Source organism: Balaenoptera musculus, chromosome 11 (assembly GCF_009873245.2).
Source record: "Balaenoptera musculus isolate JJ_BM4_2016_0621 chromosome 11, mBalMus1.pri.v3, whole genome shotgun sequence".
Lineage (NCBI taxonomy): Eukaryota > Metazoa > Chordata > Mammalia > Artiodactyla > Balaenopteridae > Balaenoptera > Balaenoptera musculus.
In genome coordinates this window covers 43,922,884-43,948,986 of record NC_045795.1, presented here as the reverse complement: position 1 = coordinate 43,948,986, position 26,103 = coordinate 43,922,884, and the positions used below count along the sequence as shown (strand labels likewise).

General features: G+C 41.4%; 2 protein-coding genes across 2 annotated transcripts in view; both read left to right on the top strand.

Annotated features, from left to right (window-relative positions):
* Positions 1-26,103, top strand: part of LOC118903071 (dystonin-like) — a 491,338-nt gene that overhangs the window by 334,541 nt on the left and 130,694 nt on the right. The window contains 11 exon segments of the mRNA XM_036867747.1: positions 7,504-7,632; positions 9,863-9,951; positions 10,961-11,096; positions 12,195-17,651; positions 17,772-17,921; positions 18,062-18,277; positions 18,451-18,600; positions 19,986-20,219; positions 21,437-21,589; positions 23,671-23,904; positions 24,581-24,847. Of these exon segments, the coding sequence (XP_036723642.1) occupies positions 7,504-7,632; positions 9,863-9,951; positions 10,961-11,096; positions 12,195-17,651; positions 17,772-17,921; positions 18,062-18,277; positions 18,451-18,600; positions 19,986-20,219; positions 21,437-21,589; positions 23,671-23,904; positions 24,581-24,847 (7,215 nt within the window).
* Positions 260-7,384, top strand: LOC118903069 (plectin-like). Its single transcript, XM_036867742.1, has 3 exons — positions 260-951; positions 1,037-3,691; positions 4,257-7,384. Exons 1-3 carry the CDS (start codon positions 898-900, stop codon positions 6,156-6,158), a joined length of 4,611 nt encoding a protein of 1,536 aa, XP_036723637.1. The 5' UTR covers positions 260-897; the 3' UTR covers positions 6,159-7,384.

Sequence of the window (26,103 nt, the reverse complement as noted above, 5' to 3'; positions counted from 1 at the left end):
AAAGAGAAATTAAATTGTGATTATAAACTAGCCCTGATCATGGTCTGTAGTCAAGTGTATTTCTCCCAGCTGAGATTGATTCTGTAGTCAGTAGAGTAAACAAATTTTCTTAATTGGAGCTGAATCCCTAAGTACACTTTTACAAGCATTTATATTTAACAAATATCTTTATGTTTATGGAGTATCTGAAGGTTCTTGTCAAGGTGGATTCATATGAGCCATGTCATTAAGGACAACAAAATCAGTGAGTATATGAAGCACATCTTTTCTAAAGCCACCAGGGACTATAGGTGCCTTTGCATTAGCAATTCTGACTGTTGTAAGTATCATAGTAGGGCAAATATAAATTAGTGAGGCATTTGATTGTAGAAATTACAGATTTTTATATATTTCCTCCTTCCTTATGTTAAGTATTATTTCCTCAATTGGCTCTCTGTTCCAAAGTTCTGTATCTTGCTTCTTTCACTGTAAGACAGGAGAATGTAAATATCATTGCAAATTTCCATTGGGCTAGAAAATGAAAATGAAATTCTCTAATGTCATTCAGTTCCTATACATTGTATGTTCTTCTTAGCCCATAGGACTGAGTTGTGTGTGACAGCAGAAAGAGGACTGTTGTGAGAATTTTGGTTCCTACTTTGTCACTTGCCTATTGTGTGAGTTTTCAAAATTATTTAACCTCCCCCTAGACCTCAGTGTCCTCATCTGGGGTGAGGGTCTTACTGTAAGGTTCCTTCTTGCTGTAAAATTCTGAGCTAGCTAATTTTAAAAGCATAATTATTCCTAAGAGACCAAAAAAAAAAAAAAAAAAGAAAAGATTCCTTGATTTAGAAAACCTGACACGCAGGGTTTTTCGTCTTCTCCGACTACTGACTTCCTGAAGCTTCTTCTCTGCAGATGGTGGTGGTGTTGGTGGTGGGGTTTGTTCTGCCTTTGGTTTCACTGGTCTGTGTAAGTCCTTTCATGAGCATGGCTTCAGATTCTTGAAGACAGATTGGAGTCGAACGGGTTTGACCCTTCTGAACGTCTCTCATAGATGAAAAGGTGTCAGGAGGCTTCTGAGCACGGGGTGTATTCAGATCTGCTCCAGCGGCAGGAGGCGACGATGCTGGAGAATCGCAAACTCACGGGCAAGATAACAGAGCTGGAGAGGATGCTGGCTGAGCTTGAGAAGCAGAAGTCCCGGGTTGAGGAGGAGCTTCCAAAGGTCAGGGAGGCAGCGGAGAACGAGCTGAGGAAGCAGCAGAGGGATGCAGCGGACATCGCCCTGCAGAAGCTGCGGGCGGAGAGTGAGGCCCAGAGGTACCGCCGGGAGCTGGAGGCCGTCGAGGGGGAGAAGGAGGCGGCGCAGCGCGAGCTGGAGTGCGTGCGGAGGCTCACGGCTGAGGCCGAGGCCCAGAGGGAGGCCGTGGAGAGGAACCTGCGTGGCTTCCGGAAACAGCTGGAGGAGCACACCGCCACCAGGAGGGCCCTGGAGAGCCACCTGAAGAGGAAGGACTCCAGCCTCCACGAGGTGGAGCAACAGAAAGATAAGCTGATGGAGGAACTAAGGAGAAAGAAGGACCACGAAGAGGAGCTCCTGAAGCTGGTCGAGCAGATGGAGAAAGACCTCACGTTCCAGAAACAGGTGGCAGAGAAACAGCTGAAGGAAAAGCAGAAAATTGAATCGGAAGCCAGAAGAAAAATAACCGAGGTGCAGTATTCGTACAAAGAAAACACGCTGCCAGCTTGTACGAGCACCCAGGCTGAGGAACTGAAGCAGCAGGTGGATGAGCTGACAGTGGCCAATAGAAAGGCTGAGAAGGATAGGAGGGAGCTGAAGCATGAACTCAGCGCCCTGCAGCTCAGGAAAACTTCATCGGAGGAAAAGGCTCGCGTGCTCAAAGAAAAACTGGGTGAAACCAGCGATGCACTGAGATGCCTCAAGCTGGAGTTGGAAAGGAAGGACCAGGCGGAGGAGGGGTTCTCTCGGCAGCTCCGGGAGCTGGGCAGGCAGCTGAGCCAGACCACAGGGAAGGCAGAAGAGGTCAGGCAGGAGGCCAATTACCTTAAGAGTATAAAGCACAGCTATGAGCTAGAACTGGAATCTCTGCAGCAGGAGAAAGGGAAGCTGCAGAGGGAGGTGGACCAGATCACCAGGACACAGGCTGTCACCAAGAGGAGCATCCAGCATATAAATTCACAAGTTACTTCTTTGCAGGATGACAAGGACTTTTCTGGCGAAAGAGCACGATCCTGCCAGAGAAAGTCAGATCACCTGAAAGAACAATTTGAGAAAAGCCACGCGCAGTTGCTTCAAAATATTCAAGCCGAAAAGGAAACTAACGAGAAAATCCAAAAGCTTAAAGAGGAATTGGAGAGAAGTAATGACTGTGCAGACACACTAAAGCACAAAGTGGATGAGCTCACCAGGCAGAATAACGAAACCAAGTTAATGATGGAGAGAATTCAGGCAGAATCGGCAAACGTGGTCTTAGAGAAACAAGCCATCCAGCAAAGATGTGAAGCACTGAAAATCCAGGCGGATGGTTTTAAAGACCAGCTTTGTGCCACAAACAAACACTTGCACAAACAGACGAAAACGGAACAGGATTTCCAGAGGAGAATCAAATGCCTGGAAGAAGACCTGGCGCAAAGTCAACATTTAGTAAGTGAATTTAAGCAGAAGTGTGACCAGCAGGACCTCATCATCCAGAACACGGAGAAGGAGGTGCAAAGTTTGAGTGCCGAGCTAAGTGCATCCAAAGAGGAGAAACGCCTTGGGGAACAGACGGTGCAGATGCAGTGGGCACAGGTGCAGGACCTGAACGACAGACTGAAAAAGGTGCAAGACGAACTGCACTTAAAGATCCTAGAGGAGCAGGTGACCCACAGGAAGATGGTTCTGTTTCAGGAGGAATCTGAGAAATTCAAACGTTCTGCAGAGGAGTTTCGGAAAAAGATGGAAAAATTGATGGACTCCAAAGTTATCACGGAACATGATATTTCAGGCATCCAGCTCGACTTTGTGTCTCTCCAGCGGGAAAACTGCAGGGCGCAAGAGAACGCGAGGCTCTGTGAAACAAATATCCGAGAACTTGAGAGGCAGCTCCAGCAATATCGTGAGCAGATGCACCGAGGGCAGGATGGGGAGGCACATCACTACCAGAAATGTCGGAAGCTCACAGATGAGCTGGTCGCCCAGAAAAAGGAGGTGGAAAACCTGAAGCAAAAGATGGATCAGCAGATAAAAGAACAAGAGCATCAGTTAGTGGTGCTCCAGTGTGAAATCCAGAAAAAGAACCCAGCCTTCAAGACACATCTTGAGATGGCAGTGAAAGAGTATCAGCGCCCAGGGGACTTCTCCTCCTCTCCCTCCGGGGCCGGGTCCCCTCTACAGAGGTGGACTCAGGAACCACAGCCTTCGGAGGAAAGATGGCAACATCGAGGTGCTGAACAGATACAGAAGGAGGGCCAGGGCGGGCCGTCGGGGGCTCCGGTTGAGAAAGAGAAAAGTGAGCAGTGTTACTCTGAATACTTTTCTCAAACAAGCACCGAATTACAGATAACTTTTGATGAGATGAACCCTGTTGGAAGACCGTCAGAAATCGAGAAGCTAAGAAATCAAGGTCTGTACAATTCCAGACCCGCTGTCAGGTGTCAAGATGACAAGTGTGAAGTAGACCTGGTGATGCTTCTGGCGCCCTTAGAGGTATACCCTGGATTCTGGACCCTTGTCAGCTACCCTCTGTCAAGTTTCCGCTCTCGTTTCCTTTCTCTGCTAGGCTACATTTTTTAACCGTGTTGAATGTGATTGGCTCTTTGTAGTCTGACAGAAAATCATGCTATCATTTTCTAGTGATTTACTTGAATCTTTACTACAAACTACAGTCTTCAATTTTTAAATGTTTGAGATGAAAAACACAGAGATCCTGGCTATCCTGTCATATCTATGGGATTCTATTCTGAAAAATTTGACCCTAAAAAAAAAAAAAACCAGAAAAACCAAGCAGTTAACTTTACTTTCTAACACGTTCTGTGGACAGATTTTATCTCCTGTCTTTTTTAGACATAGCATTTTAATACCTTAATTGTCATCTAAAGTTTAAACTTCAGACTGTCAAAATAATATTTCTTGTTCCTGAACCCTCTTGGGCTTGAAAGTGTTTTTCTCTGATCTCATCTTTGTTATTCTAGGAATTATATTTGGATTAAGAGTGGGTAACATGACAATGTTCTTTAGATGACTTTTAACGTCTTATAAATTCCCGTTACAGATAGCTAAGAACAAGCAGTATGCTATGCACACAGAAGTCACGGCATTAAAGCAAGAAAAGAGCCCAGTGCCCGGTGCTGATGAATGGCTGCTTGAAGGGTGCAGGGCACTGGGTGGACCCAAAAGAGATTTTCTTAAGAAGGGCTCAGAACCAGAGACCTCTCAGAACCTTGGTGGTGGTCATGCATGCTCGGTCAGGGATGATGAGTTTCAATTCCAAGGGCTCCGGCACACTGTGACGGCCAGGCAGTTGGTCGAAGTTAAGCTTCTGGACATGAAAACAGTTGAGCAGCTGCGACTTGGCCTTAAGACTGTTGAAGAAGTTCAGAAAACTCTGAGCAAGTTTTTGACAAAAGCCACCTCCATCGCAGGGCTTTACCTAGAATCCACAACAGAAAAGATTTCATTTTCCTCAGCTGCCAAGAAACTCATCATTGATAAGATGATGACTTTAGCATTTTTAGAAGCTCAGGCGGCCACGGGTTTCATAATTGACCCCCTTTCAGGGCAGACCTATTCTGTTGAGGGTGCAATCCTTAAAGGTGTGGTTGACCCCGAATTCAAAATCAGGCTCCTTGAGGCAGAGAAGGCGGCCCTGGGGTATCCATGTTCTTCTAAGACACTGTCAGTGTTTCAAGCCATGGAAAATAGAATGCTTGACAGGCAAAGGGGCAAACACATGTTGGAGGTGCAGATTGCCAGTGGGGGCGTCATCGACCCCGTGAGGGGCATTCGGGTTCCTCCAGAAGTTGCCCTGCAGCAGGGGCTGCTAAATAACGCCATCCTGCAGTTTTTACATGAGCCATCCAGCAACACCAGAATCTTTCCCAATCCCAATAACACGCGAACACTGTATTACTCAGAGTTACTGCGCATGTGTGTCTTTGACGTAGACGGGCAGTGCTTTCTGTTTCCATTTGGGGAGAGGAACATTTCCAATCTCAATATAGCGAAAACTCACAGGATTGCTGTCGTCGATACTAAGACAGGAGCAGAACTGACTGCCTACGAGGCTTTCCAGAGAAACCTGATTGAGAAAAGTACCTACCTTGAGCTGTCGGGGCAGCAGTATCAGTGGAAGGAAGCCACGTTTTTTGAGTCCTATGGGCATCCCTGTCGTATGCTGACTGATACTAAGACAGGATTACAGTTCAGTATCAGCAAGGCCATAGAGCAGGGAACCATTGACAAAGCCTCCATCAAAAAGTATCAGGAAGGCTTCCTCACACTCACAGAACTCGCTGATTCCTTGCTGAGCAGATTAGTCCCCAAGAAGGACACGCACAGTCCAGTGGCGGGGTACTGGCTGACTTCCAGTGGGGAGAGGATCTCTGTGCTGAAGGCCACACGTCGGAATCTGGTTGATCGGATCACCGCCCTCCGATGCCTTGAAGCCCAAGTCAGTACCGGGGGCATCATTGACCCTCTGACCGGCAAGAGGTACCGGGTGGCCGAGGCCTTGCACAGAGGCCTGGTGGACGAGGGGTTTGCGCAGCAGCTGCGGCAGTGTGAGTTAGTCGTCACGGGGATCAGTCACCCTATCAGTAACAAAGTGATGTCAGTGGTGGAAGCTGTGAGTGCAAATATCATAAGTAAGGACATGGGAATCCGCTGTCTGGAATTTCAGTACTTGACAGGGGGGCTGATTGAGCCCCAGGCCCAGTCCCGCTTGTCGATTGAAGAAGCCCTCCAAGTAGGGATTATAGATGCCTTCATTGCTACAAAGCTCAAAGATCAAAAGTCCTATGTCAGAAATATCCTCTGTCCTCAAACGAAAAGAAAGTTGACATATAAAGAAGCCTTAGAAAAAGCTGATTTTGATTTCCACACAGGACTTAAACTCCTAGAAGTATCTGAACCCTTGATGACAGGGATTTCCAGCCTCTACTATTCTTCACAGTAGGACCTGTTTATAGAACCAGAGTCAGGGGTGATGCTGTCTAGTTCATCTGCTGTGTCCACAGCTTGATGGTATGAGATCCACGGCCTAGTAATTGTGTGACATGCTCGACGCACTGTTAATTTCTTGAGGGCTGGAAACACCTGACTGCTCAGAAGAGGGAATACTTTTAATTTTTAAAAATTTTTTATTTTTTTAGATTAAGTTTTATCGGAATGCAGACACATTGTTGTGTACATATTGTCTTTGGCTACTTTTGGGTACAAGGACAGAGCTGACTAGTTCTAACAGTAACCATATGGCTCACAAAGCCTAAAATATTTGCTCTCTGGTCCTTTCCAGAACAAAGTTTGCTGTCTCCTGATCTGGAAGAATTTGCATCACTCCTTTAGACTAAAAGTCAGGAGGCTTGGATTTTAGACTCCATTCTGCCCTAGAGAGAATACTTCTAAAATGGAAAATAACAAAAGATTTACTGCTCTTCATAATGGTTCCATTTAGCTTTGAGATTCGTTTTTTGACTCCTACCCAAACTAAAATAAAAGTATTTTACTTGGAATGTGGGATAAGCTTGAGGAACTCCAGCGAGTTTACAGCATCCTTTCTTCAGAACTCTGCATCACTGCCTGGATCCAGCCTGGTGTCAGGGTTCCCATTTATTAAATGATTCATTACACTCACTGAAAGAGCACTTAAACAAGAACCGTGGAATCACAGAGGAAAATGTAAACTTGTTCTCACATCCGTGAGGCTGTAGTGTTCCAGATTGCCTTGAAAAATGAACATTTTTAGTTTTTCTGTATGTCGTAATCTTCTTTACATATTATCTTTTACCACCCTCTCCCATTTCTAGTTACGACTTTGTAATTAAAAGCAGCATTATGAATGGGTTACGTGTTGGAGGAGAGGGAAGGTCTTTCTTCGTTCTATGTATTTTTTGTTTTGTGTAGACTTTATTCTTTCAGCTTTCCATTGTCTGATACTTTTCTGTCACTACAATTATGATTGTAATGCTAATGCAAAGGCAGCAAGTCAGATTTCTTCTAGTGCTTCATGAATAAAGTTGAGTTTTTAAATGTGTCATATTAATAGACTAGCTGGGAGGTTAGGCTGATCATTCAAGACTATTTCTCACAGCTTGCTTTGCTACCATAAACATTTTGGAAATACATCTGCTACGTGACGTGTTGAGTATGGTAAAAAATGAATAAAATGTCTCGGTAACCTGTGTGTGATGAAAAAATATTTTTAAATCCTTGTTTTCTGTGGAGAGATCACTTTAATGGCTCGGTAATTTACTGGAATATATCTTTTTTTTTTTTTTTTTTTAACCACTCACACCTCTCAGAAGTCACTGGAAGAAGAAAAGAAAGAGCACGTTGAAAAAGCCAAAGAATTACAAAAATGGGTATCAAATATCAGCAAGACATTGAAAGATGGAGAGAAGGCTGAAAAGTCTTCCTTCTTTAAGCAAAAGGTACTCACCGAGGTCCTGGTTTAATAATAATGATAATATCAATAATTATAGCGGGGAGAATTTACCGAGTTGATACAGTCCACCTAAAAAAAACCCTTCAATTCTTTAGTTTCCCCCGTTTCTATACGCAATTATAATGAGGATCAGAGACGTTAAGTAACTTGCCCAAAGAATCACAGTATGTGGCAGAAGAAGCTGTCTCGGCTTCCAAAACCTGGACTTCATCAATATTAGTCTCACTGTTAGTCAACCAATATGTGGGATTGCTTTTCCTCACAGTGAGATCTGCTTCCTGATCGTTTTGATGAGCATTGCAGGAGAGCAGAGTCACTCTGTTTTGTGCCCTGAGTACATTCATGCACTCTGTGTCATAAAGAGTTGCAAGCTCTTTCTTAAAATAGAAACAAAAAGTTTCAAGAACAACAAACTGCAGACCAAGATGTTAACATTTGAGGATCGAACTTAGTTGTGCTTTTCTGGGTCTTTTTCTATTTCCTAAAGAAGTGTTCTCCATCATCCACTGGAAATTCTAGATCCTTTCCCTTCCCTAAATGAAGTCTTGGTTCTGTAGGCTGTGTTCTGAACCCCACTACTTGACATAAGTTGAGTGGCTGCATTTCGAGAGATGTTACTGCTCCGAGGTGTCCTTTGGGCTGTCCCACCTGAAGCTCTTAGGGCACTGAGTTAAGCAGTTTTGCTGCTGCTACTGATAACGCTGGAATTGCTGCTATATTTTAAAAAATAAATTCCCACTAAGTAAGCAGTATTTTTCTCGATTATGTTTCCTGCACTGCCCTCCTGGTCCTGCCTGACCTGTGGAAACTACAGAGGCGATCATTAGCTTTCCCTTCCAGCTCTGCATCCATACACACTTGTCATCACTTGAAACAGACATTTTTGACATAATCCAATAGCAGAGAGCTTCAGCATCTTGTCTAATTTCGTCTATGGTATGAGGCAGGTGAACCTTATTTGAGGTTCCCCCAGGAGAGGTTTATAGACCTGAGTATTTACTTGAATTCTCATTCAGTTGAAATAAAGCCAGCTTAGCTCATAGTCTAGCAAACTACATTTTATAGAGCGTGGGGGAAATAAGTTGGAAAGGAAAATTACATGTAGTGTTTTAAACCCAAAACCTTCAAAACAATTTTATGCGACTATTTAAAACATCTTCTTCATTTTCCCCCTGTCAAATAGGAAAAGAGCTAAAATAGGGACACAAACTTAGCAAGGATTTCTTGAGAGAACAAGTTTCTTTTCAGGAACGTGGTTTATAAACGCTTGGTATTTCCTCATTCTTTAGTTTTAAATTCTCCAAAATTTTACCAACCAGTTTTAGTTTTAGACCTAGCAGACATAAAAGTAGACAGATACTTCTGCAATGCAGATCATGGCCTCAGTCATAAATCTTGAATAACACTCGATGGTCTCTCTGTTGAAGGAAATTTAAGGTAATTTGATGTCAGTAATAAATGTGTCTTTCAAAAAATCAGTGTGGCCTCATGATTACCTATAGCCATGAAAAACAGACTTTAGGTTGACTCTCAGTAGAATACGTCTGGGGAAAATACACCTTTTCATTGTCCCATCATTTCATTTCTGCTCACTTAAAAGAATGGCATTTACTTTCTGATATTAGGTCTTCAGAAATGATACAGAGAGGAATTAGGAGAAAGTAAACAGGTCAATTTTATTTCTCTGTCTGTCACAGGCGACTTTTGCAAGTGAAGTCCTAGTAATAGAAATTATTTAATCTTGACCTGCAGACCTAGAGAGGAATACTTCTAGAGAGGAATTTTTTTTCCAAAGGAGCATTGTATCCAGGAGCTTGGGGGAAAGAAGGGAAGGTTTTTGTTCATGTTCATGTATCTTTTTGAGGATGGCGATGTTCCAGTGCTGAACATCTGGCCACCTGGGGTGTCATTAAGGCATTCCCTATTCGTGGTTGGGCCGGGACAAATGCAAGAACCATATCATGTGGTACTATTATTTCCTCGTGGAAATGATGGCCTTAGGGTTAGAGGGCGGGACTTTCCTTCATCGTGCATTCTCAATAAAGCAGTCTTCTTTTCCAGGCCTGCAAACCAGTAATAACTGATGGGTTATTGACTCAGATCACCTGAAAATATTCCCATCATGTGGGTCTTGATGAAAACTTGGAGTTTTTTAAAATGACTGTTGTCTCGTCTTTGTGAAGGAAGAGCTTGAGTGTGTTTTTTTTACCTCGCAGATTTCCAGTGAGGAAATATCAGTCAAGAAGGAACAATTATCTGAAGCACTGCAAACTATGCAGCTCTTTCTGGCTAAACACGGAGACAAGTATGTTGGTTTTCATTAGGTCTTTTATTTGAAGTAGGGGAGTGGTCTTCAAAACTCTTAGCAAAGTAGAGGATGGTAAATTGCAATGTAGAGTTTAAAAATGGGACTCAATCACAAGTTTACTCAGTAATATAATAACCTAAGGCTATAAACTTAGCTATTTAATTGTCACTTTTCGTCACTCTTGGTCTTTACCAAAACCCTGAAATGTACTTATTATCCCCATATATTGCTGATGAGAAAACAGGCTCAGAGAGTTTAGGATCTGTAGCTAGTGAGTTATAAAGATTCCAAGCCAAGTCTTGATTCTGAGTAGTACTTACTCTCCAAGACCTACCTTTTGGAAAATGTGTGTAAATACGTTCTTCATTTTCTTAGCTGAGAACTGTGGCAACTTAATTTCTCGTGGTTTGGTCCTACTTTTTGCAACAAGGCACTTCATATATTTCAGCTAATGCCTCAGGCAGGGAAGGAATCTACCCTTTTCTTAAATATTTTTTGTCTGTCATCTTTAGAATTACTCTAGAATGATTTTATATTGTACCTTAGGTTAAATTTATAAGGAAATTGGGTTAATTTCCTTATAAATTTCCTCTTTATTCATCCTTCTGCTTGAACAAGTTTCATCTTGAGTCATGGTACCTTACTTGTCCCTTTTCCATGTTGGAACTAACAATGGGATCTTTCCCTCTGTCAGATAACAGCAGTTGTTATTTTAGAAATTAGTATATGCTAGAGAGGTACTGATATATTAGTTTACACTCTTTTCCTTTAGTCCTTTTCTAGGCAAGAGAAGGATTCCTGGATGTTTTTAGGGTCATAAGGGCCATCCTTAATTTTCATATACAACCATTCTAAGACCTGAGCAATCTGTATATGAGATTATATTATATTTTATGACCCTATGCTAATTTAGAAAAGTATTCTTTACAAAATCATCGAGGCTAGTGTGTCATCTTTATCACTTGAAGACTTACATTCGTCTTTTCATACTTTCTGGTTATTTTAGAATGACAGACGAAGAAAGAAATGAATTGGAAAAACAAGTGAAAACTCTCCAAGAAAGTTATAATTTATTCTTTAGTGAATCTCTGAAACAACTACAACAATCACAAACCTTAGGAGATATAAAGGTAGAGGAGAAGGTAATGTTATTTATTTAGAACATGAGGCTGTTTTAAGACTCTTAGTTTAACTGCATGATTGTAGAAATATATGTCAATGACAAAGAAATGACCTTGAGTTCTGGACATGGAAGAAACATGGGTGGGGTTTATTTAAGTACTAGGAGATTTCAGTGTTGTTCATTAAATGCAGTCTTACACTTGCTGTCATCAGTTTCTGTGACATCTTAATCTCTGCCTTGCATGGTAAAAGGAAAGAATCATTCATTTTTCTAACTCTTCTCTGTCAAAGCCATTCCTCTACTGTTATATAGATACATGTTATATAGATATGATAGATATTTTACTGTATAAATATGATGGTATAAAATAGTCTGTGAGTCACCTCTAAAGGTGACATTTGAGTATTAGGGGATTTGTCTGATTTTCAGAGATATCCATGAGATTTATTTGAGAAATACTGGGCCATACGTTTTAGCGAGGATGCTCTAGCATCTTCTTAAAATATAACAGAAATAGCTTAAAATTTGGCCTATCCTTAAACTTTTAAAACTTGACAACACATATTCAACACAAAATCCAGTATTCAAAAAGTTATCTTTATATTCAATTCCCTCACTCCCTGGAGTACTTTACATACTATTTGTCGTATTTTGAGGGTATGTAACGATTTTTCTGGCTCATGGGTTTTGGCTATCTGTGAAGAAGTCTGTATGCTGTAAACATCAATAGCATGGGGTTTGAAACTCTCTCTTGTGTCAGGACACTAATCTCACCCGATTGCAGAGAGCATGGTTTGCCTTCTAGGTGTGTGTCCTGTTTCCTCACCCTCATCGTTTCCTGTGTCCTCACTAACCTTCTTAATGTACACGATATGAAGTTTTCAGTTCACAGATGCATGTTGTTTTCAAAGCTTTATCACATCCTGTGCTCTCGAATAGATCACTGACATAGATCACTTGTGCATTTGAGCTGCTTAACACTCACAGCCTTGCCGCGTCTTGGTAAGTAGAGGATTTTTATGTCGAAGTGTCTTTTTTATAAGAAAATGCAAACTAAGTTTCATGACGCTCTGCCCACCCTCATGTCACTGACTGAGACTTCATGCTTTCCTTTCAGCTGGATAAAGTCATCGCAGGCACCATTGATCAGGGCACGGGAGAAGTCCTTTCTGTCTTTCAGGCCGTGTTAAGAGGCCTCATTGATTATGACACGGGGATCCGATTGCTTGAGACCCAGCTCATGATTTCTGGGCTTGTTTCACCAGAATTAAGAACATGCTTTGACCTCAAAGATGCCCAAAATCATGGCCTTATTGATGAGCAGGTTCTTAGCCAACTCCAAGAACTCAGTGAAACGAAGGAGATTATTTCTGCTGTGTCGTCCACCACAGTTCCAGTGCTGGATGCTCTGGCTGAAGGTGTGATCTCAGAACCCATGGCCATCAGAGTTCTTGAGATCCTGATTTCCACGGGCTCTCTCGTTATTCCGGCCACAGGAGAACAGCTGACGCTGCAGAAGGCTTTCCAGCAGCACCTGGTTTCCTCTGCCTTATTTTCTAAAATCCTGGAACGGCAGAATCTATGTAAAGATCTTATCGACCCCTCCACCTCTGAGAAGGTGTCTTTAATAGATATCATGCAAAGAAGTATTTTACAGGAAAACACAGGGGTGCGGCTTCTGCCTGTGAGGCCACAAGAAGGAGGCAGGATAACGTTAAAATGTGGGAGAAACTTAAGCATTTTAAGGGCAGCTCACGAAGGCCTCATAGACCGTGAGACCATGTTCAGGTTACTGGGTGCGCAGCTGCTTTCAGGAGGTCTGATCAATTCCAAGTCTGGTCAGAGACTGACTGTAGAAGAAGCCGTGGCAGAGGGGGTGATGGACAGAGACACTGCCAACAGTATCTTCACCTACCAGGTGGAAACAGGCGGAATCATCCAGTGCAACCCCGCCAAGCGTTTAACTGTTGACGAGGCGGTCCAGTGTGATCTGATAACGTCCAGCAGTGCCCTTCTGGTCCTCGAGGCTCAGCGAGGCTACGTGGGCCTCATCTGGCCTCACTCTGGGGAGATATTCCCTACATCTTCTTCCCTGCAGCAGGAGTTGATTACCAATGAATTGGCATCTAAGATCCTGAACGGCAGACAGAAAATCGCTGCTCTTTACATTCCAGAAACATCTCAAGTCATTGGTTTGGACGTTGCCGCGCAACTCGGAATCATAGATAATCACACAGCATCGATTTTAAAAAGTGTAACACTGCCCGATAAAATGCCAGATTTGGGAGATTTCGAAGCTTGTAAAAATTCCAGAAGATGGCTCTCTTTTTGTAAATTCCAACCATCCGTGGTCCATGATTACGGGCAAGAAGAAGATGTTTTTGATGGAGAAGAGCCAGTGGAGACTCAGAGCTCAGAACACACTAAAAAATTATTCCTGTCTTATTTGATGATAAATAGCTATATGGATGCAAACACAGGGCAGAGGCTTTTGCTGTATGATGGAGACTTGAATGACGCTGTTGGGATGCTCCTGGAAGGCTGTGGTGCAGAAATTGATGAGAACACGCCTGTAAAAGAATGTCTTGATGTCATAAGACTCCCTGGCGTATTTCTGAATAATGCTGCAAGTAAAGAAACGAGTGAAAGTACAGCTACACCAAGTAGTTTTGATAAATGTCATTGCAGAGAACCTAAACGTAAAGGAACCTCTGAAAATGCCATAGATGAAGAGTTTCAGGAACTGGGAACTAATGTTACCAGGAGTGAATTTTGCCAGTCAGAAAACGTGGCAGATAGACTAGCAACTGATTATAAAGTTAAGAATTCATCCAGCCTGTGTGTTCCTAGTTTGATATCACATTTAACAGAGCCTGAACTTGCTGAAGTTAGCGTGCTCAGACAAGACTCTGAAAACAGACTTGAAAACGGTGAAAATCAAAGCCAATTAGAAACAAAGGAACATGCAGATGAATGTAGTCATTCTAAAAACCTTCAAAACTTTGCAAGTGATTTGATAAGTCCTATAGTAAAATCAAAAACTAGTAGAATCTGTGATTTGAATGAAACGGTGAATGAAGATAATATTAGCAGGGATTCAACTCTCTTTGACTATTCCCCCAGGCTGAGTGCCTTGTTAAGTCATGATAAACTGAGGACCGGTCAGGGAAGTTTTCATGATGTACACGCTGCAGAGAACAATGGAAATAAATGTGAAGCCTCTACATTGCCATTCAATGACCAAACCATGTTATCAGGTCAAAGAATAAGAGAAAAATTTCAAGACCAGTTTCTGGGAATTGCAGCTATCAACATCAGTTTACAGGGAGAACACACTGTACAAAAATCTTTCAGTATTGGTTATAGTAATCCTCAGGTACAAGATCAGAATGATGAAAAAATGCTTGCTGCTTCTCATCAGGAACCCGAAGACGAGCAAAGTGAGTCCACGGTGGAAGGGTCCTCCTGTGCCCTGCCCCTGAGGGGTGGTGGTCATCACATCAACATGGCTCACATTCATACCCCATCATTTGAAGAAACTGTCAGCGCCAGTGCTGGTGACTATGAAACATCACTGCTGGATGATCAGCAGAGCAACACAGAAACAGACACAGACAGCGATGCTGACTTTTATGACATGCCCTTGTTTGAAGATGGTGACCATGATTCCCTGCTTCTGGAAGGTGGTGACCATGATTGTCTGCAGCCCGAGGACTATGACACGCTGCCAGAGGAAGATGACTGGGCCGCTCCTCCTGGAGAGGCTTTTTATGATGTTTCTAAAGAGGATGAACATTCTTTGGGGACCCAAGGGGGACTGGTTGATAGCTTAGGTGTGAGGGGAGAAGCACAGTCTCTGCAGGATTTTCTCATAGTTGCTGAGAAAGCAGAATTCGATGCTGGTGAAAGAATCCATTTAAATTCACTTGCCTCCTATGAGGTGAATGGACGGTTGATGGAAATCGTATCAGAAAGGGACAGCACAGATGACCTTGAAGGTGATGTGTCTGACTCATTGACTGACCATGAAATTGTAGGAAGAAAAGGGAGCTTCAGGACTCCATTAAATCCTGAGGATGCTGGCTGTTGGAGAGGGAGAGGAGAGTACGTAACTGGACAAGAATTTAAATCTGATCCTGATCATTTAGATTCTGTGCAAAATGAAGAAAGTTACGGGGACTCTGACTGTGACAGTAATGATCAGGGCGACGATGATGACGATGGTGGTGGTGATGCCAAAGAAGAAGGAGCAGGAGGTGAGGATGGAAAGCCCGTGTGCCAGGACGAGGCTGAGGATGTGGATGTCCCCGTGTGTGTCACCACTGCACCCAAACCGGGAAACAGCCATGTGAGTCAAAGTAGCAATAAAACGATTCTCCCGGATCAAAAGCACCATCGTAGTTCTTTGGAGAAACAGCAAAGGGTAAATGTTTTGCAGCCAGAATCAAGTAGTAAAAGTAGCTTGGTTCCTGAAAGAAGTGACCTTCCAGAATATACAACTGAGGTTGTTCGAAAAAGCAAAGATCTGTTGAATCATGAGATGGTCCTTAAGGATAAGTTGCTATTTGTCATGAAAGACACTGAATCGGAAAACACTTTAAGCCCTGTTGGTGTTTTACCTAATACTAGTGTCAGTTCAACTTCTAAACTAGCGGGTGATCTAAAGAACACAGGGGTTAAGTTGATTCAAGGGCCAGAATATATGGACTCTGTGAAAGGTGGAAATCCATATTATGAGAATGTGACACTTCAGGGTGACTCATCTTCTGATAAAGACATTTGTTCTGAGCCCAGTTTAATAGTAAAACCTGCGGAGGAAAGCCATTTGTCATCCAGAGTCTCTGTAACTGACAAAGATCCTCAAGGCAATGGAAAATATCTAATTAAAAGGAGAGCTGACAAAAACAATATACTAATAGAAGATGAAACATTGGTTCATAAAATGTGTGCAGGTAAAGGAGAAGTGCTTATAGAAGGTCCTGTAGAAGCTAATAAATGTCTCAGGCTTTTGCCCAGTAAAAGTTCAAGGGAGTGTCTTGATTTAGTTAATAGTCCGTTTCCATTCCCACAAATCACACACAGTGAAGAACATAATCAGGAAGGAAGCCTTAAAAAAGCAACAGTAGCTCTTAAAGATGAACCAAAGAATCGGCCAACAATAGTTAGCAGAAGTCCCGTTCAATTTGAGAATCATGAAGAAATATTCGATTCCTCAGTTTCCCAAGTGATCACTGATGACATGACTTCAGACATGACGTTGTCTGAAAGGAATACAAGGATTGAGAAAGATTCATTCACCGATGGACCTGAAAAAGAGCTTGATCTGTGTACTTATTTAAAACATTGTGCTAAAAATGTGAAAGCAAAAGACATGCTGAAACCAAATGAAGATACCCCAAGCTGTATTCTAGTAGCTTCCCCTCCCAGGAATGAGCACATGCAATTAGGAGTTAATAATGCAAAAGAGAAGGCAGCTCTTGCCCAAGAAGACTTACCTCCAAAGGAGATGGTCCAACAGAAGGATCTTCCTACTAAAGAAAGTGTCTCAGAAGGAGGATCAGAAATTCCTGAGTTCACACCAGAAAGAGATGAAAGCACACCTTCAATCTTCCCTCTTAGAGATGCGGAAGGCCTTGGGAAACATACGGATTTCGTGCAGTCAGAACTCTGTGCAGATGCAATGAGAAATAACTCCAGTAACACTTTAAACACTGACTGTTCATCCTTAGAAATTAACAGTGAGAAAGGAGTAATTGAGCAACAGGCACGAAGAGAACCAGCCTCATCTCCAGGAGTCCAGGAAAACGAGGTTCAGATTCCTGAGTTATCTCAGGTCTTGATTGAGGATGTCAAGGACATCTTAAAAGGTAGATTGAAAGAAGGTCATATGAATCCTCAAGAGCTTGGAGAACCTTCAGCCTGTGCAGATACTAACATTTCAATTCAAAACTTAATTAAAAGAGTTAACTCATCACCATTGGTAAATGAAGCATCTGGTGTGTCTGGCGACTCTAAAACCAGTGACTATGGCATTTCCCCCATGAATAACTCGCCAGAACTAAAAGCAGAGGGCAGAGAGGATCCGCTCTGTACTGCAAACCTCAAGTCTGAGCTGCTCCTCGATATACTTAAGCAAAATCAGTATAGCCAGAAAATTACAGGAGCATTTGAACTGATGAAAGAATTAACTCAGATGGAGTGTGATCTAGAGAAAAGAGGTAGGACATCTGAAGTTCTTCCTCTGCAACTTGAAAATGTTTTCTGCAAGCTGCTTGCTGATGGATATTCAGAGAAAGGAGGACAGGGTGGAGAATTGAATCAAAAATCATCTACAGCTTCTGAGATGATGGATGAAAAGCCACACATTCTTGATGATCTTAACAGCAAGAGAGAAAACCCCCATTCCCTTAATTTACAAAATATGAAAGAAAATGGACCAGAAAACTCTCCTTTCTGTGCATCAGCATTGCCAAGAGACGGGAGGCTGGAGGAGCTATGCGCTGAATCCCCAAACCGTTTGGAATGTATTTCAGGGTCAAAAGACATGGCTTCTGGAGACGACTTGATGGAACAAGTAAGTGGACTTTACATTTTATAAGGAAGTGGCTGCATTTGGGAATAATCCCATACATTTTATTTGCTTGAAAAATCTGCATGAAGCCTATTGAATTAACATGTCCACATTTGTGTTTAGTTTTCCAATGAGCTACAGCAGTGTTTACAGCACAGATCAAAGATGTGCGAGTATTTGGCTTTGCTTCAAGATATGAGGCCTCCCTTAGGTAACCAGAAGTCTCTGGATAACAATCTAGAAGCTTTGAAGAACCAACTTAAACAGCTAGAGGTAAGAATTGTCTGCTGCCAGTTATGGAGGGTAGTCAGCTGATGTTAATTTGGAAAATTAAAAAGAGCATTTTTATATTTTGAATATTAGTTATATTTGTGTTTCTCACTAGGTATATCTGGGATGTGTATTTTTTGCAGACATTTGAATTGGGATTGGCTCCAATTGGTGTGATTTTAAGAAAAGACATGACGCTGGCAGAGGAGTTTTTAAAGTCTCTGCCAGGTGACTTCCCCAGGGGACATCTCGAGGACCTGAGTGTAAGCCTCCAGAGTCTGCAGACGGCCTTCTCTTCCCTCCACGCCTTGTCTTTGGAAAGAATGAACCACATCACGCTGGCTATCAACTCCGAGATGGTAGGTACCAGACCGTCTCACGTTGAGTCAGAACTAGTGTTTGGGAGAAAATTGAGGGTTTGAAAATTTAGTCATAAGATGATAAACTGTTAAGCTCTTAACACAGGATCATTATTTGTAGGAATTTGAAATTTGGGGACAGACAGAAATGAACACGCAATTTTATTTTCTAGTCTAAACTAGCAGTTTCCCATGAAGAATTTCTGCACAAACTTCAGTTGTTCTCACGTTGGATATCAGAGACGAGCACATCTGTGAAGGATGTGGAGGTGGTGATGGTTCAAGATACTGGACATATAAAGCAAAGCTTGGAGTTTCTCAAGGCAAGTGTCAAAGTCAATAAGACCAAGTACATCAGAAAACCTGTGGATTTAATGTAACAAAGGTTTAGAAAAAATGTGACTTTGCTGAAGCTATAGAGGATTATTTCCTTTTTCTCTAAGAGGTGTTTGTTCACAGCTACACGGCTATAAAATAATCACAACCTTACAGATGTCATTCTGATGAGGTCCCTGCAGCCCTTATAAAACTCTTACTACCACTGCATGTTGAGGCTGGTATTTATGTATTTATGTATGTATCAGTCACATAAAGACATAATCATTTAAATCAGTCCTGTAGCTGCTTCATGGTATTGATCATTTTTGTCCTGCCTTTCTTCCCCAAGTTCTTAAGTGAACAGCTTCCCTCATGAATGGCGGGCAGTGACACTCCTGGCCTGCGAGTCAGAAAACTGAAATTCTGGCCTGTTGGATTTATGTTTTAAATTCCCATGGTCTCGTGTATGTGCTGCCACAATTACATGGATATTATAAATATTAGCAAGGAATATATTTTTTTAACATCTTTATTGGAGTATAATTGCTTTACATTGTTGTGTTAGTTTCTGCTGTATAACAAAGTGAATCAGCTATATGTATACATATATCCCCATATCTCCTCCCTCTTGTGTCTCCCTCCCACCCTCCCTATCCCACCCCTCTAGGTGGTCACAAAGCACCGAGCTAATCTCCCTGTGCCATGCGGCTGCTTCCCGCTAGCTATCTATTTTACATTTGGTAGTGTGTATATGTCCATGCCACTCTCTCACTCCATCCCAGCTTACCGTTCCCCTTCCCCATGTCCTCAAGTCCATTCTCTATGTCTACGTCTTTATTCCTGTCCTGCCCCTAGGTTCTTCAGAACCATTTTTTTTTTAGATTCCATATATATGTGTTAGCATAAGGTATTTGTTTTTCTCGTTCTGACTTACTTCACTCTGTAGGACAGACTCTAGGTCCATCCACCTCATTACAGATAACTCAATTTCATTTCTTTTTATGGCTGAGTAATATTCCATTGTATATATGTGCCACATCTTCTTTATCCATTCAGTATTTTAATGTCGTTTCCCTTCAATGTGCTAAACGTACACAAGTTAGATCTTTACCTTTTGGCGGAGTTACATTTCAAGTAACTCTGCCAGACAAGGTTAATATATTCTGAGAGGGATTATTTTTTAATGTATTAATGACCATAGTATTGAAATAATTTCATCACTACCATTCATTATGAATGAATGGCTTGACTCAGTGAATTGTGAAAAAATGTCAATAAAAGCTTGAATCCCTGATAGAAGAAGCATATTTTATAATAAATGTTATTGTTAATAGAAACTTTCTATTGTGGCTTAACTCGCTGTTGGTAACTCATACGACTTTGTTCACAGAATGTGTTAAAAGACCTCGGACACACCAAAACGCAGCTGGAGACCACTGCCTTTGATGTGCAGTTCTTCATCTCTGAACACGCACAAGATCTGTCTCCCACCCAAAGCAGACAACTGCTGAGGCTCTTAAATACAACTCAGAAGGGTTTCCTTGACGTGCAGGAATCAGTAACTACCCAGGTGGAACATTTAGAGGCTCAGTTACAGCTAGAACAAGATCTCTATCGTCAGAAGGTCTGCCTCTCTTTGCGGAGTGGGAATTCTTGGTATTTAGGTCTTCAGTGTGAAACCTGTAATGTAAACCCCAGGGGTTGTGGATAAGAGAAGACAGAAGAGATTTTCTGGAATGGCAATGAGTGAACAGGGTATAATATAGCGATCCTACAATATATAAAAGTACTGTGTGCTGTAAGAAGGCTATAATTAGTTGATTTTAATTTTCATGACCTCCCTCAAACTACTGTTTTCAGAGGAGAGTTTTGATTTTTTTTCCAGGAGGAAGAAATGTGGATGCATTGAGAAATTTCCAGGGATAAATTGATGAACATGTGGATAGATAAGGTTAAGGGTGTCTTTTCCCTTTGGGAGGTGGGCGGGCACGGCAGGGTAGGGCCAGGCTCTGGAGCCAGGCCACCTGAGTTTATACCCCATTTATACCACTCACTTGCTGTGGGACCCAGGACAAGTCACTGAACCAGTTTTCTCATTGGGAAATTGGAAATCGTAGCAGTGCTAACCCGGTAGTATTGTGGGCACTGATGAAAGAAAGAATTTAAAACCCTCAGGTCCTTGCCTGGCACATGTCAGGCTCCTAGTCAACATGATCTATGGCTATAGAATGAATAACTAGTATGTATATAAAAGGAAAACAAAAGATGCAAGTAATGGCTGATTTAATCTCTTAGGGTGATTTAACGAATTATATTGAGGTGGTCCATCCAATAGCAATAATGAGCAGAGGCGGGGATGGAATTAGCCACAGTGATTAAGGAGAGATATTGCGTGCAAGGCTCCTTTGATCACTTCTGGAAGCACAAGCATGGTCTCCAGCATGGTAACCTGTTTACACGTATCGAGTATTTTAACAGACAAATCACGACTAACTTCTGTTTTGATATCCTTTTGCAGAATTAATTGTGTGTGTCGCAGGTTTCAAGAGCTTCAGAAAGTGGGATGTTTCTTCCTGTCGGTCAGAAGCTCCATCTCTCACACATATGCGTGGCCAGTGTTCTGTTGAGCTGTGTCATCCAAATGGGATCTCCTTCCTTGTACATGAGACATGCTCTCACTTTCTGTGTCCCTTGCTCAGTGTGTACCCCACTGCTATCATGTTTACAGCATACTTAGGAGAGCTTATGTAGAGGAAACTTGCAAAATGTGTTCTCGTAAAGAGCTATGACAGTAGTGGGTTGGTGACCACATTCACGAGGCTTTGCTTTTGCCCCCTTCAGATGGTGGAGGAGCGTCAGCAGGAGTACAGAGAGAAACTCCAGGGCATCTGTGACCTCCTCACCCAAACCGAAAACCGCCTCATTGGTCACCAAGAAGCCTTCATGATTGGAGATGGCACGGCTGAGTTAAAGAAGTACCAGTCCAAGCAGGAGGTAGAACCTAGCTTTGCATTAGTGGGTTGAGTTGATGTTAAGACTGATTACTAGTATTTGGAAAGCAGTTCAGGTTATTGGAAAGTAGTCATCATTTTAGCTTTTCGGAGGCAAGGTGCACCCAAGACGCCCCCAGACCTGAGCTTGAAACTTTATACTAAGAGTCATATGTTCAGCTCCAACAAGCCAGGTAATTTTCCTGGCTTTATTTTTGGTGAGACATCGAGTGGAGGCGATATAAAGGAGATTTGATAGTGGAAATAGCTTGTGTGATGAGTTAGAATCTGGATCTGTTGAAGCCCAACTCACTTGCAAATCAGGAGACATAGCCATGAGTTTGGGTTCTTTTTCTTTCTTAGCCCCATCCTATTCCTTTCATTGTTCTCTGGAATTTGTTTTTTTTCGCTGAAGGAACAAACAATAATGACAGATAAAGAAAGTTTTATTTTGGTGTCAGGAGAAAGAACATTCTCATTGTAAGGAGATCATTCAGGTTCCCGTCCCAGACTCTACACGTTGTCAGCTTTGTAACTTAATCTCTCTGGGCCTCACTGCCTTTGCTCAAATTTCCACTATCATGTTATTGTCAGACTTAAATAAATATTTTATGTAAAATGACCAGCACAGTTAATGTCATATAGTAGTGACTCAGTAAAGAGTGTCTCTTTCTTTTTTAAAAAATATTTATTTATTTTAGAGTATAGTTGATTTACAATATTATATTAGTTTCAGATGTACAACACAGTGATTCAACATTTAATATTGGATTGGCCAAAAAGTTCGTTCGGGTTTTCCTGTAACATCTTATGGAAAAACCAGAATGAACTTTTTGGCCAACGCAATAGATGCTATACCATTTAAAATTATTCTAACATATTGGCTGCATTCTCTGTGCTGTACAATATATCCTTGTATTTTTTGTATTCTATACATAGCATTCATGGATTAGAAGAATTAATATTGTTAAAATGTCCATACCACTCAAAGAAATCTACAGATTCATTGTGATCCCTATCAAAATACACATGACATGTTTCACAGAACTAGAACAAATAATCCTAAAGTTTATATGGAACCACAAAAGACCCCAAATAGCCAAAGCAACTTTGAGAAAGAACAAAGCTAGAGTTATCATACTCCTGTCTTTCAAACTATCCTACAATGCTATAGTAATAAAACTGTATGGTACTGGCACAAAAACAGACACAGAGATCAATGGAACAGGATAAATAGCCCAGAGATGAACTCACACAGCTATGGTCACTTAATCTACAACACAGGAGGCAAAAATATGCAATGAGGAAAAGACAGTCTCTTCACTAAGTGGTGCTGGGAAAACTGGACAGTATCTCTTTCAATTCAAATACTTCCTAGAAAAATTTGGGGAGGCTTAAAATAAAACTATGGAGAAAAATAATATGAAGAGTTAAACATAGTACTCTATAGAGAATGAAAGTGTAAAGGAGGAAAAATTACATAGAGAACTCTAGACAAAGGAAAGCTGTAACTGTTGAGGAGAGATCTTACTCTGAGCTTCCTAGCAGCTAGGGCAAAGAAGCAAACATTTTATTTTATAGAGCTCTGGTATTTAGAAGTCATCATCATCTTAGTATAGAAATTACATTAGGAATAATTTAGCTCATAACCTTGAGAACTATTTGTTTTTATCCTGAGCAGTAGATATATGTTAAACTTAAATGTTTAGAAACAGAATAGATAATATTACCATGTATTTAAAAGCCTTTATAAATGTACTCACATAATATAAAAAAATCTGGTATGTGCAAATCTGTATAGATTACATTTGTAAATACTTGTTTTTAGTGTTTTACAAACCACATCCATTTGTTAAACTTGCAAATCTCATACCTTTCTTTAATGTTCTTTGAGGTTTCAAATTATATTAAATATTGTGATTTAAATAAACCAACTCAAATTAACAGAGTATTGAATATGCTTTTTCAACCTGTATGTGCTAGATTCTTCTCTGCCCCCACCCCGCCCTGTTTTAGAATTACAATTGTGGAAGAATTAAATAGGTAGTAATTTACTAAGATTTTATTTTTCTTTTGTTTTATAAGGAATTGCAGAAAGATATGCAAGAAAGTGCACAGGCATTGGCAGAAATAGTGAAGAACACAGAGAACTTCTTAAAAGAGAGTGGTGAAAAACTGTCACGAGAAGATAAGGCTCTGATTGAACAGAAACTTAATGAAGCTAAGATAAAGTATGAACAGCTTAACTTAAGGGCAGAACAGTCGAAAAAAGAGCTGGATAAAGTTGTGACGACAGCAATCAAGGAAGAAACGGAAAAGGTCCTTATTCAAATATGTGGTACCCTGTTCTTACGGCTTTGTTGAAAATGATGAGTGTAACAGCGCCTTGATTTATTACGTGGTATCAGGTGGTCATAAGTGATGATTAGCACCAGAGACTAGAATTCTGGGTTTTCATGTATGCAATTGACCAAATACTACAAAGTTTGAAGAATTGGCTTTGTTGAACTTTAAAAAAAAAAATTTTATTGAGGTATAGTTGATGTGCAATATTATATGTGTCAGGTGCACAACATAGTGATTCATAATTTTTAAAGGTTATACTCCATTTAGAGTTATTATAAAATATTGGCTATCTTCCCTGGGCTATACAATATATCTTAGTAGCTTATTTATTTTATACATAGTAGTTTGTAGGCTTTGTTAAACTTTTAAAAACAATTTAAGTGGGATTGTCAGGCTTTCTACTTGTGAAATGTGTGAGGTCCATTAATTACAGTTAAAACTTTGGAATGTGTTTTTAAGAACAGTGGAAACTTCAGGGTAACTGCCTGTCGCTGTAAGGCTTAATTTCAGTGTGTTCAGTTTTCATTATGGGTCTGGTTTAATTTCCCTACTCTGATTTTCAATGATCTAAGTATTTGCCTTTGGAAAGTCTTAACACTCTTGCCTCGGCCCACGTTCAAGGTTATCTGTTGTGACCTTTCTTGTCTAGGTTGCAGCTGTAAAGCAGCTGGAAGAGAGCAAAACCAAAATCGAAAACCTTTTGGACTGGTTGGCAAATGTTGACAGAGACTCAAGAAGGGCAGGGATGGAACAGAAACAGGTCATTGAACAGAACGGGACTCATTTTCAAGAGGGTGATGGCAAGTCGGTGATGGGAGAAGAGGATGAAGTTAATGGTAACCTGTTGGATATGGATGTTGACGGGCACGTAGGGACCACCAAGGAGAACCTGAACCAGCAGTACCAGAAGATGAAGGTGAGTGGTTTTAAACAGATGATCTTGTTAAAGTCTATTTTCAGGTCTGTAAAGACAGGAAGCACTTAGCAGGTGAGTTATCTTTTCAAACCTCAGGGACCCTTGAGAGTAAAGTCCTTGTTTTAGGGTCATCAGTATGTCTGTGTAAGTTATGGTGAGAATTCTAAGCAAGTGAAAAATAGTGGGAAATACACCATTGGATGTGGTGTTCTTCTCCATGAAGCAGAGTTGTAAGGAATTAATAGAAATAACAATAATAGCTAATGTTCGTAGAGCAGTGACAGTGGTCCAGGCACGCTTCAAAGCTCTTCCCATCGTGACTCATTACTCTGTTCATTTAGTTCTCCCCACCACTCTGTCAAATGAGAATATCATTATTATGGTGATGAAATTATTATCATTAATGTTATTCTTATTCTTATTTTACAGATGGGGAAACTGTAACTTACAGAATGAGGTGTCTTGCCTGAGGTTACACTTCTAGTAAGGGATGGAGTTGGGATTTTAAACTAGGCTGTGAGCTCAGTCCCTCTGCTAAATTCCAGCCCGGGCTTGCTGTGCCCTCCTGAGTTTACTCAAGTTCTCTCCAGACTTCAGGTCATCTTTTTGGTGAAGGCTGTGGCTGAGAAGAGGAGTGAAAATTCACTGCATGAAAAATCTAGGGCTAACATTAATACTGCTACAGGAGCCAAGGGAACATTTGAAAGCCATTTTTAAAGAGTCACATAGTTGATCATTTTATTTCAGCGTGTGGCTTTTGATGGGCAGATGCCTGGGCCTCGGGCACATTTGCAGTTCTGTTGTTTGCCTCCGAGTCTTTGTCTTTGGAGTCTTGGGAATAGAATGCTCTCTGTGAAGCTCTTCTAGAACAGGAAGTAGAAAGGAAACCAGAAGAGCTGGGATATTTATTACATCACAATTTCAAGGGGCTATTCCAGAACCTGACTGTAATTGTGTCTTAAAATGAAAAATCTAATGAATTCCTAAAGGAACCTGTGAGTCAGGTACAAAGGAGTCAGGAGAGGTTAGTAACTTGACCAAAGGAGTGAAAAATACCAGGGTGGACCCAGACATACAGGTGCCTTACCGGAAACACTTGTTTTTAGCCACAGCATGAACTTTGCCTTCTGAACTTTTCACTGCGAAGAGTATGAGAATCTGAAAGTGCTTCACAAATTCCTGCTCTCCTGGCAAAGTGGAGAGATGGCCCAGGCTCGGGAGACACGAGGGTTCTGGTACTAACTCTCTGTGCTACG